The 13,378-nt window shown below is 34.1% G+C and overlaps 1 protein-coding gene across 1 annotated transcript in view; it reads right to left on the bottom strand.

The window, feature by feature from the left end:
- The window catches only part of NCAM2 (neural cell adhesion molecule 2), a 402,212-nt gene that overhangs the window by 135,537 nt on the left and 253,297 nt on the right, over positions 1-13,378 (bottom strand). The window contains exon 5 of the mRNA XM_004675306.1: positions 13,076-13,213. Within this exon, the coding sequence (XP_004675363.1) occupies positions 13,076-13,213 (138 nt within the window). The remainder of the gene's footprint in view (positions 1-13,075; positions 13,214-13,378) is intronic.

Raw genomic sequence — 13,378 nt, 5'->3', positions numbered from 1 at the left:
TGTCTCAAATAAATATTTCTGTGTCCATGTTCATGGTGAGACTAGTTACAATATTAAATTAGTGGATGCAGTTCAGATGCTCATCAATCAATGAATGAACAATCACGTTATATGTTATGCATGAAATGAAATGAAATATTATTTAGCCTTAAAAAGAAATTATCACGTAATTTACAAAATGAATAAATTGTTGAGCTAATAAATCGGTGGCAGAAAAACAAATATCTATGATTCTACTTGTTATGAAGCTGGAAAAATCAAAATCATAGATACAGAAAATGTAATAGTGGTTGCTAGGTTCTTATGGAAGAGGAAAAAGGGTATTATTATTAAATGGGTACAGACTATCAATTTGCAAGATGAAGAGATTATAAGCATGGGGTGGTGGATGTTGGTAACATTACTAATGTATATGATACCATCTATCATACACTTAAAAAAAAACTGTTACAATGGTTAATTTTATCTTATGTAAATTCATGACAATGTGCAAAAAGTGAAGGAACAAAAGGGGAATCCGTATATGCTATGGGCTTAGGATATATCCATATATCCACAAGAGAATAATTGGAACAGGTTAACACTAAAGCATCATGTTGTTTCAACATTCTACATTCTATAGAGTTCAGCAGTTTATAGAGAGTCATTTAGTTTCTATTCTCAGGTCCTTCCAATTCTTCATTAGCACATGGTTCACCCCATTGCATATAAACATTGAAAAGGAAAAAAGTAAAATCATATTTGCAATTCTAATTCATATTACTCAGATGCTTGAAAATGGCTTTTTTTTTCTAGTTTATGCAAAGAATTTTCCTTTGGTAAGGAATCAATTATCTTCCTTTTATAATTTACATCTTCAATACTTTATAGTATAAAAATTGGCATTTTAATATTTTGTAGACTCTTCCTATGCACTAAGCCATGGAAATCATACAGAATATATATTATAATATAATCTTATTATGACTTTGATTGGTTGTTACTTTCCATTGTTATTCCATTAAGTATTAATGATACCACATACACCTTTTTTTTTTTTTATAATTTTACGTGTTTTGTTCACCATTATTGTCTCAAAGAATACTGTATCTTCTAACTTTGCTCATCTTCATTAGTACCGTTGATGGTTAATTACAATTATCTTTTTCCAGTTTTTATGAGGTTGGTTAATTTAAAGTTAGTTAACAGTAAGATTTTTTTTTCTTAGTAACAAAACTGTGTACAATTTAACATATATAAAATACCAAATGATTTACATAAAGTAAAATTAGTATAATTTAATCTTGAAAGAAAATATAGGTCACTGTTTATAGTAAATTAAATGTATATATATATACCCAGTTATTTTAATTTTTTTTAAAGTTTTATTTATTTTTGCATTACTGGGGTACAGGCTGGAGATGCAGAAGTAGTGAGAGGATTTACCAGAGACAGAGTGGGGAGCAGAACAGGTGGATCTACCAAAATAAACTGCTGAGGGGAGCAGCAGGCGAGACAGGAGAGGTCTGCTGTGTGGTGTGGGTCACCTGGCTAGGGATCAAACTCCTAGTGAGGCAGCTGTAACTAGCTTTGTAGCACTGCACTTTCGCCCTCTGAGCCACCAGGGAGGGCCCTCCACTTATTTTCAAATAAACAGTTGTTTTCAATCATGAGTGTTAGCACTCTTGCCTTGCCACAACATCTAATCAGTATTTTTTATGTACTTGGTTGGAATTGTTAATCACTGGCAGGAAATTTTACATATTTGTGTCTAATGTTAAAGTCGTATAAAATAGTAATATGACTACAATTATTTATTGAGTTATAAAATCAAACCTAGCTGGGTCAGACTGCAAAATTTTATTTGATACTATCAGGTAACAACTCAGAATCAAATTCAGCCTTTATATCGCTTTAAAAGAAATTCAAGGGAAATATTCCATTGCTACTTAAAATTCCATTTTGTAGTTTTTTTTTTTTTTTCAATTAAGCCAACATCGATTAGAATACTACATATGATTCAGAAGTATAGGACAAACCTCTCCAGCAGTGTGTGGCTGTCTTATGCCCGCCATTGAGGGGCACTTAGTCCTCTTCTTTAGTCACTGGGGGCCCCCCCATTTTGCTTTCAACCTTCCTTCTCCCACACTGGTAGCTTCAGTTTTACAGTCAGATTTCTAGATTTGGGGTTTTGTTTTAACCCATTTCTTTTTTTTAATTTTTCCTCTCCATTCCACATTTAAGTGATGCGATCTAGCTGTTGTCATTCTCCTTCTGACTTATTTCACATAAAATTACAGCCCTTGTTCCATCCACTGTACTGCAAATGGCAATAGTTTATCTTATTTTTCGTTAAAGCTGCCACTGTGGATATATAATGTATCTTCTTAGTCCACTCATCTGTCATCGGTCACTTAGGTTGCTTCCATCACTTGGTTATTGCAATGAACATATTACGGTTCACTAAAAAAGTAATTTGATTCTAATATTAAAGATCTAAGCTATGTAGATATCTATTTTCCTTTGTGGAAAACAAATATAAAAACAATAAAAAATACTAACTAAAGATTTGTTACATTTCATTAGTATGCTTTTCTGCATTTTTCAAGATGTTTGCCAAATAAATTTATTATAATCTTTCCATTAGCTATTAAATTAGATCATATTCACAGGCTCAAAAATAAAAAGGAATACAAAAGAAAGATACTAAATTCTTAAAGTTAAATCTTTGTTAGCGACTTCACTAATATTTACTTTTTCCTTATGCAAATACTAAAAGATGCTTTTAGTATCTTTTTACAAAATAAACACATTTATGTACCATGTTTTTTCAACTTAATAATGAAAATAAGAGTTTTATTCATTTTTCTATATTGGCAACTTTCTCCCTGTTTCAAATAACATTTTTCTATTTTTTTAAATTTCTCTTATTTTATTTTCTCACATCCTGTCAATTTTTGGAAAGTGGATGATTTCTCCTCCCCCCCGGTGTCATCACAGTACTCTTCCCCCCTAAAGCATCCATCCATAGTCCGTCACCATAGTCCCTTAAAATTGCTGTTTTCCACCCTTTGGATAAATTATTGGATATATGTTATCTGTAGATGTCCAAATATTTACATATTACAAACCTTATTAACTATGAACAATTCTGTAGCTATTTACCCAGAAATACAGTTGATGTCAATGGGAAAATGGACATATAATTTTGTCTGAGAAAGACAATATTTCAAGTTGACCTTAGTGATAATTATGCAATTTTCCATCACATAATTCTATTCCATGAATTATTTTATAACCAGAGAATACAGGATTAATAGTAAAAGAAAGCAATACAAAACGAAAAATATAATTGTATAATAAAAAGCTCACAGCTCAATGTCTACAAGCATTATAATTCAAAAATAAAGTATTTGTTGATGAAAAATTATAGTTGAAAGCATTGAAAATATTGCTTTGATTTTTTTTTTAACTTCTACAGTCCGAGGTGATAATTTAATAAAAGGTCAAACTTAATACAGAAGAGCCATTAAGTAAAAAAAAAAAAAAATTACTTAAAATTTTAGATTACTGGAGGAATAATTTCACCATTAACATTGGCATTTTAATGGTTTCTTTCATAGTACATTCTGTAATTAACACTATTTGATAGCACAGGCCTTCAAAAAGTATTTAAGAACCCTTCCTTCTCAACATCTATTCAGGTATGCAGGAAACATTCTGTTTTATAATCACATATCTCAAGATGGATTATCTCCTGCAAAAGCAAGTTATTGAATTTTGCTAATGGAGGAAAATTCAATAATTTCCTTATCTAAAAGGAGTCCTTTACTCGGGTTAAAAAATATATCACAAAAGACTGAGCAGAGAATCATATATGAGAATCCCTACATTAGAGAAACCGCAAAAAGGTAAAAGGAGTCAAAGTTTCATTATTTTCTCAAATGGAGTTATTTTTTATAAATGTCACCTAGAATAGCTTGCTTATTATTTTTACAAATAAATTAACATGAATTTAAATGAATTAATCAAATATTCTAAAATCTCAGCTTTAATTTCTAAATATAATAGATAAAACCAGCAAAATAAAACTGATGGGATTCTCAGCAACTTTCTAAGTGTAATGACTTCCGAAGCAGAAAGTTTTGCTATCACCTGGGTTACAAAACAAAGTAGAACACAATTTGATGATGCAATTAACATTTTAAGGTAAGACATTAGGCTGATGGGTCTCTGCAAAGCCTGGTAAAATGGAAAGCTAGGCTTGTCTAGGAACAGCCTGTCTTAACAGGGAGTGCTTTTACTCAGGGCTTGTCATTTCATGTGTCATGTCAACCTCACCTGTTGCTTTTGCCTAAGAGCGTCCTACTAAACCACAACCTGTTTGGAAATGGTTTTGTAAACACAAAGGAAATCTCGCAGGGTCTCTTTTAGATGACACTAAGGCTCATTCAAGTTGAAAGCCAAGCACAAATAGCCTCTTGAGGTCATTTTTATTTTTGAAATGGCCTCTGTTATCTATATTGTGATCCAGCAAACTTTGTGTTAAATTGCTTGGTAGCTTCTTCTGTTCTGAAATTAGATTAGAAGTTCTGAAACATGTTTTAGAATTGAACTCATCTTCTATTCCACAACCTATAGGTATTGCATCCACTACTTCTCCTTTCCCCAAGTTATATCTATAAGCATGTAATGTTTTTGTTACATATATTATTGAAAAGACTGAGGAATTTATGAGTGGGCTTGACTTGGGTGAATTTAACCTCATTTTATTGCATTAATTACACGAAATAAATATAATAATCTCAAGAAATTAAGACAGACCCACAAAACTACCAAGAAAAAAATAACCTAAAGTCACAACACATGTTTAAAATTAATGTAAACGTACAAGGTTTCAGAACATACTCATAGAGCCAGCAATGATCAAGTTTCAGAAATCCTTAATAACAGTATTTGGAGGAAGTGTGATGATAGTATCTGAATAGTTCAGGACTGATCAAAGGAAAAGGTAAAAGTAGTAGGTGGCTGCAGTACACACTTGGCTGGTGGTTGGACAGTTTATGTGAGGGCTTTAGGTTTTTACAACAGAGGACTTGGCACAGACAAGAGTTTCATCAGGGTGGGGTGTGTAGGTGCCATGCTATCACCTAGAAGGGAAGGGGATCAAGGAAATCCCTGAGAAAGAGGAGCATCTGACAAGTGGGATTTAGGTGTCTAGGTGACACCATTCAGCATCTTAGTTTCGGGTCTTTCATTGGAGTGCTCAAAGGGTACCAGGATGTTGGGGTCTTATTTTTAGAGAAAAAAAAAAAAAAACCCAGACCAACCCCATCTATTACTAACCTCCAGAAGAAATGAGTTCAGAATAAGGATTCAAAGAATAAGAAAATCCCACCTTCTCTTTTAATCAGGAATTAAAGGGAATATGGTGTGCAATAAATACATGCTTTTCTGCTGCTTTTTAAATAAATGATATTCCATTTTAAATGTATCTAGGAAATTTTAGAAAGCAAAGGCATACAGATTGAGAAAAGGTAAGAAACTATATTAACTATTCACACCAATGATTAATGTTCAGAAGAAAGGCAAAGAAAGATATGCCTAGATCCTTCTGAGGTGATTCATTCTCTCTCTCTTCCTCTGTCTGCTTCTAATTTTCTATTGACTGGAAATTTCAAAAACAATGTTAGAATAAAGGAAACAATATCTCTCTCTAGCTCCATTCATCCATCCATTGTCATGCTTTGTTTTCCCAGATTGGTAAACTTTGAAAATTAACTGTATCATGAGAGAGAAAACTAGTTAATAAAATTAGAGCATATGCTGATTTCAATAAATGCCTAATACTGACCCTTTAGTAATATTAGTCAATATTCTGTTTCTATTACAAATCCCCTTATAATTTGCAGTCATTAAAATGATCAAATATATCTCTATATGATTGATTTAATTATATTACTGACATACACAAGATTAGTTTGTGCATTGTCTTCCATATTTTCACACATGCTGTGTGAAAACATAACATTGCAAAAATGTAAATAGGAAAATTCTGGCTTTTCACTTTTCATAAAATTTAAAGTATTTCTGTCAAATTTTCTTAACTTGAAGAAATGGCTAGATAGATGTCAGAATACATAATCATCGCCTGGGAGTCGCTGCAGTGACAAAGTACACAATAGGTCATGATACTCACAGGGACAAATGTCTCTGGGTATTATCATTCACTGTTGATTTTAATGTTCAAAGGAAAACTAAAGACACGATTGCTTTAAAATTACAGTACTAGGTGTTTTTCATCCACTCTCAATTGTTCTTGCCTCCATTATTCCAAGTTTGAACTGGCAGTTAGTGAATCATTCTTCACAAATTTACAAAAGATTCAGAAAATAATGAGTCATTATACCTTCAAAAAGCATTTTATAAAAATAGCCCTCTATTGACTATATTTCAAATTTAACAGTTATTCTCAGGTCTTTCATCTATATGAACACTTTCTGAGTTAACTTGGAGAGCATTTGATTTAACTGAGGGCTGTGAACATAATGTGAAGTCAGACATCAGTCAAAGATAGAGAAATGGTTTTAATTCTCTTGTAAGAATGTGCTCACGATGTAATGGATGTAATGGTCATGTATATATGTGTGTGTGTTATATACTAACAAAGAGGCCAAAAATTTATAGAAAATATGGGTATTCAAATCATCAATGAGAAGAATGTAATAAGGTTTAATAATAACAGAAGATAGCCCCTGGAAAGTGAATGAAAAGAAATGCTTTAACATGCTGTAAAGTATACCGGAAGAACCAGCAGAGGACAGGTATAAACACATGGAGATGTAGAAACCATTTAAGAAATACCAATAAGTCAATGTTTGCTACAAGGATACCAGATGACTGGAAATATAGTATTAAGTTCATGTGGCAGGATATCTCAAATTATTGAGCAGACCGGCCTCTGAATTATTAAACATTCTCAACTATTTTGACTCTTTCCTCTAGGATGATCATTGAAAATATTCTCTTTATGTTCAAGGTCAATTTCCCTACACAAATCCTAAGAAAACACCCCTTGCTCTAGTTTTTCAACTTTTTAATGTTTCCCCCCATCTAAAGGTTAATTCCATTTTTTTTTTAAGATTTATTTACTTATTTGTTGGAGAACTGGGGTGTATTCCAGAAACAGGCAACTGACGAAGTATACTGCTGAGAGGAGCAGCAGGTAAGACAGGAGAGGTCTGCTGCACCATGTGGGTCACCTCCTTAGCAGGGGATAGAACTTTGGACGTAGAAGTGGTAGCATGATAATGCTGAGCTTTAACCCGTTGGCCACAGGCTCAACAGCTGAGGTAACAGGTACTACACCTCTAATACTTTCCCATTCTGCTTGTACATGGACATTCAATCAAGTCATGACTGACACAATTTTACCCACATGGCTCAAATGATCCTGTTCATTGTAAAGTCTTTTCAGCTTTCAACTGCCAAATTCAGCAGATACATTTAGGTTTATACTTTATTGACGGATAATGTCTGTTTACATTTAATAACCTGGAGGTCTAGCAACCACACTAAAAGTCTTAACCTTGATTTTCTTGTCCTTTTGACAAATGTGCATCACAATAGTCTTACTTCAAGTACTAACTAACTTGAAATAGTATTCTTATTTTCTTGTCTTTTAGTAAGATCCTTGTTATCTTTCAGTTGAATTCATTTTCTCTCTCTTCTTCCATCATTCTGTCAAGTGAATTGCTCTTCTAAGTTTTCTGCTCCTTAATGACAGCACATCTTTGTAACATAGAAGAAAGCCATAAGTGTCCATGTTTTAGCCCTACGTGCTTTCCAACTGTACCCCCATTTAATCCCTAAACCAACTGCCACAACCATAACTTCTTTCCAAAATAAAAGTTCCAGTAACAGTTAACTTACTGTAACTTCATTCATATTCCACATTCTCATTTTTTTTAAATACTGTTCTGTGTGTAACATATTTCCCCTCTCTCTAGCCTACAAAAAAAAAAATACTTTTAATCATCAGATTTCTGAAAATACCATGTTGGCCTTCCCTGGTGGTGCAACATGTTAGAGCGCAGAACTGCAAGCTAGCTGCAGCCACTTCAGTGTGAGTTCGATCCCTGGCCCCAGAGGTGACCCACATGGCACAGCAGACCTCTCTTACCTCGCCTGCCGCTCCCCTCATCAGTGTAATTCATCGATCTGTCTGTTCTGCTCCCCACTGTCTCTGTGAATATTCTCACCACTCCAGCACCTCTGGCTTGTACCCTAGTTCTCTATGTATAAATAAATAAATCTTCAAAAACAAAAGAAAATACCATATAACTCTTCTTTGGCTATAGCCAGTACCCATTCTTAATATAAAATAATCTAAGGATATATTAAAAAATGTAATTAAATGTTCTCGCATCTAGTTTGCCCATCAGTCATAAACAAATATGGTTAAGTTGATTTTTTAAAATTATTGAGGTGAAATTACAAGCACCTTGAGAGAAACCAGGCTCTTTTAGGGCTGCAGCACAGTCAGCTGCTGCATGATTGTCTTCTGGTCCATGCAGGCTACATACGGGAAGCTGATCCCAAGAGGCTATGCTGTCAAGCCAGGGTTTCTGTTAAGCTGTATAACTAGGCTGAGTAAATCTATTCTATGATTTTCAAACACTGACATAGTTTCCTCAGTCCTTTCACAGAATGTATCCCCTTTATTTAACAACGTATGACTCTCTTTGCAACATCATACAGTGTGCAACTCATACCCAGCACTCTGTACTTAACTATGGAATGAGTAGAATGATATCTATGTAATAAAAATAAAATTCAATATAATACAGTAAAAATTTTTCAGTTGAATTCCCAATATTTCAGTAAGTTGATAAAAAATAAGAAATTATCACCATTGGAGAAAGTAGAATTATAAAGTGTCTAAAGCATAGGGAAATGATTTCAGAGGTTCCCCTAAGTCAGAGAATGTTCAAATTGGTTGTCTGGTAGGAAAAAAATTGATTGATTTCATTTGTCTGCCTTTTGTGACAACAAATGTCTCTAAGATCTCAGGGCTTAAAAACGAATGTGATTTAGTTCTTATTTATGTTATATATCTGCACCTGCTCCACATATCTTCACCACGATATCCAAGGTAAAAGATAAGTCTCTGTTACAGTCATGCTATTTATAGCAGAAGGAAAGAGCCAGAAGCTTGAAGCCTGGTTTCAACCAAAGTGTATATTATGTTAGCTGACACGTCATTGATCAGAGCAAGTCACGTCTTCAATGAGATGGGGACCCATGTCCTTCCTGCAGGTATACCACACTTCACATGATGATGGTAAGAAGTGACACAAAACCTCTTAAAGGAAGAAAGATAAATCTTTATGAAACTTACACACAATTATTTAAAAAATGCAACAAGAAAGTCACAGAGGAAGAACAAACAGAAGATCCTTAACATGCTGAACTGTTGGCATTACAAAGGAATATAGAAATGGTATCATTCAGTACTGTTCAAAGAATAGAGAATGCCCCAGGAGAGACCATAAAGGAAAGTTTGTGAAGAATAAATACCGGAAGAAAGATCAGAGATTCTTCTAGAGACAGAATTTGGCAAGAAAGCAGTGTATGTGGGCTCTCCCTGGTGGCGCACTGGGTTAAAGCACCACATTATGAAGTTCTCCGAAGCCACTGCAGCATGAGTTTGATCCCCAGCCAGAGGGCTGACCCACATGGTATGGCAGAACTCTCCTGACCCACCCATGGCTACTCTCAGCAATGTACTTCGTCAGTTGGCCTGTTCTGCTCCCCACTCTGTCTCTGGTGAATCTTCTCACTGCCCCTGCACCTCTGGTTTGTACCCCAGTCCTGTAAGCATAAATAAATTAATCTTTAAAAAAAAGAAAGAAAGAAAGTAGTGGATGTGAAGAAGAGTCGACCAAAGTTCAGTATTTGATTGGGAGTTCAGTATACTTTGAGTGGAAGTAGAGATGACTGAAAGCAGTCCAAGATGAAGCTTAAATTATAAGGATAAAAATTAGTAGCAATTAAAAGAGATTAAAAGAGAGGGTTTGCAATATAAGTTGTGGAGGGGCAGAATCAATCAAAGTATGTAACTGAAGAAAAGTAAGATAAAGGGCTTTTCTTTTAGTACTATATTTTGCAGGCTGAACATTTCATTGAACCATTTTCAAAAGGTTTTATGAAAGGGAAATAATAAGGAATAGTTTAAAGTTAATTCAAGATTTAAAAGGAGCCATTAAGGAGAACAATGTCAGTAAGACTAGGGGATGAGTTTTCTGGTAGAAGCAAAGAAAAGCAGAGATCTGGTGGCTTTTGCCAACGCATACCCTTGACAGGGAAAACTGCATCAGGCAGAAGACAGATAAATCAATGGGTGATTTTGTGAACAATGTTATTTTAGCAAAAAAAAAAAAAAAAAAAAAAAGGAAAGAGCAGTTCCAGGAATTCTAAGTATGAAAGTTTGTGGCAGTAAAGGCAGAGGTGGTGAGTAACTGGAAGAATGGAGAGAGGCAGGCAGAGATTAGGATCTGTAATTCACACTGGCCGAGGAAAGTAGGATGGTAGGATGTAGAAGGTGGTAACTTGCTTTGGGGGGTCAGTGGGATGCCCACAGAACAGGACTTTACCCACATGAGTGACACGGGAAAGCACTTCACAATGTTTACCTCCTCTGAACCTGAAATAGTAAGTCTAGACAAACAGAATGAGATAGCAGTTTCAGGGCAGACCATGAAGGACTTGAAGTATCCAAGTTTTTCAATTGAACACTCTCATCCTGAATCTTTCCTTCAAATTAAATACAGCTGAGTGTGAGCAGGTTTCAGTTCAAGTTTGAACTTCTCCAGTCCACTATTTTCTTGTAAACAGGCAATGTAACTTTATGGATAAATGGGGAATGGTACAATATGTCTCCATTTGTTATGCTTTTCTTTGTAACCGTTTCTTTTTTCTAGCTTACTTTATCAAAAGGGCATAAAAAATTAACATATAAATAAACATCAATCATGTTTTATGGTATAAATACTACTTAAAGAGTAATAAGTAGGTTTTTTGTTGTAAAGTATTGGGAGAAATCAAAAGATGTCCAGTTTTAACTGCGTGGGGTGAGTACTATGAACTCGTGTGTTATCCAATGGTCCACTATTGTAAACATATATAAACACTCACAGATAATCTAGTACATAAAAAGATTAGAAAATGGTATAAACATATTTAAGGCTAAATTATTATTACATAATGGATAATACAGTGTTAAAGCATTAATCTCCCAGATGACAGTTCCTTTTTTAAAATCAGATTTGAGTTAATGTTTTAGTCTAAAATATGTAAAGTATTACAAAATATCAATATCTAAAGTATAAAGTATATAAAGATATATACTAAAAATATAAAATATCTAAAGTATATACATACACTGTATATCTAAAGTATAAAACATACACTGATGTTAAATATTTATATAGTACTTTCCATAAATTCCATACTTTATAAAACTTGACATACATAACATATAACTCACATTTTCATAACAGAATACTAAGGATAAAGACTTGTCTATGACAAAACACTTATGTATGCCACCATAAATTCCTTTAGAAAGCAAACATAGTTGACAATTAAGTCAATAATTAACAAAATCAAATGTCACTGAAATTGACATTTGTGTATTAGAACCAAGAGAAAGAGATTAGAGATGTACAGTTTATCCAGCCTACCTAGTCCCCAGGCCATACGCACTGATGTACTTCACTGTGTCACCCACAAAAATTCCAATTAATTATAGATTCAGAATAGAGAAAATACAGCAGTGGGCTAGTGTTCTCTCCCTCTGTCAACATGAACTTTGTGATGAGACCACCTTTGCTCCAGGAAGACAAATCAATCTTTTAGATCCAAATGGTATTACTGGTGGTCTCCATACTTTTCCAGAAACTACATACTTTTCCAGAAACTACTACATGTTGGGAGAGGGACAAGATACAGAAGGAAGAAAAAAAAAATACTTATTTGTCTTTGCCCTTGCCCTAATGCATTTAAAAAAAAAAGTATGCTGAACTCTTTAAATTCATATTTTGTCAATTCTGAAAAGAAAATACATTCTGTTTGGAATTCTGTGGTTATAAGTTTTACTGATTTGTTACTTGGAAGCAAGAAAAATTTAACAGTCCCTGTTTGTAGTGTTGTTATTAGTATGTGCCTGGCTGAACCAAAAATTTCCTAAGGCTAAAAGTTTAGGGAAGGGGGGCTGACGGTCATAAAAGGCTTCTTGTTTATGAAAGTGTTTCTGATTTTGTCTCGAAGGTAACAGGAAACAACAACCATTTTAAGAATTGAAAGGTGCAGTGGGGAGAACATGGAGATTGAAAGTAGAGAAAATATCTTGTAGCAATTCAAGAGAAAAAAAAAAGAGAGAGAGAGAGAGAAGAAGTACAGCCATTGGAACAGGCAGAACTCTCACCAAAGAAGTGTTGAGGAGGAAATAGAGTGTATCTGAAATGTTAAATGACTACAATGGACATAATCACCACAGATTAGATTATCAAAATGAAAATAACCTGGACAACAATAATCTGTCTTCTGGCCTCAGAGACTGTCATATTAACAATGCAAGATATAAAGTAGAGAAGCCAAGTTTGGAGAGAGAGATGTGATTATTATGCTATAAACTCAGTTATGAAAGTCCATTAAGACCTGAAAGAATAGCCTTATGGATTTTATTATTAAATTTGTGAATATCTGCAAATACTGTTAAATAGATTAGTTTAAGCAACCTGCAATTCATGCAATTTCAAAGTAAATCCTAGTATGACACGTGATTAAATTTCTGTAAGCATTCTTTCAACAGCTTTAAAGGCAGGAAGGTTCTCTTACAGACGCTTTGTAAAAGAGGTGACAATGCTAAGTAGTCCGTAGAGCCTGCTATTGAGGCCATGACACTACAGTATAACAGAAGCTGTCATAGAGGCAAGATTTTCTCCAGGTACAGAAGTGGTGTTTCAGGGAAGTCTTAACAAATACGTTGTTAAAATGCAGCAAATAAAATACATACAAATCATTCTCTGCTTACCATTAACAATAACAATGATGTCACGGAAGTCAATTTCCCCCCTAGCTTCCACTCTTCCTTCACATCTATATATACCTTCATCACTTTTATTGATGTTGAGAATCTGCAGATTATTGTTGGCTAACATCGCAAAGCGATCTGGAAAGTAAGCAAAGAGGAGGAAACAATATCAGCAATCGAAGACAGAGTCCAGTGTGCTAAATTGCTAAGAGTTAAAATATGGCACTTGTCAGACACTATCAAACTTTTCATCAACAAACAAATTCAAATTTGAAAGTAAAATGTAATTTTGTGACTTCAATC

Source organism: Condylura cristata, unplaced genomic scaffold, assembly GCF_000260355.1.
Source record: "Condylura cristata isolate star-nosed mole 26May11 unplaced genomic scaffold, ConCri1.0 scaffold00003, whole genome shotgun sequence".
In the NCBI taxonomy this organism is placed as follows: domain Eukaryota; kingdom Metazoa; phylum Chordata; class Mammalia; order Eulipotyphla; family Talpidae; genus Condylura; species Condylura cristata.
Note: the sequence above shows the minus strand (reverse complement) of the source record. Positions and strands in the feature narration are given on the sequence as shown.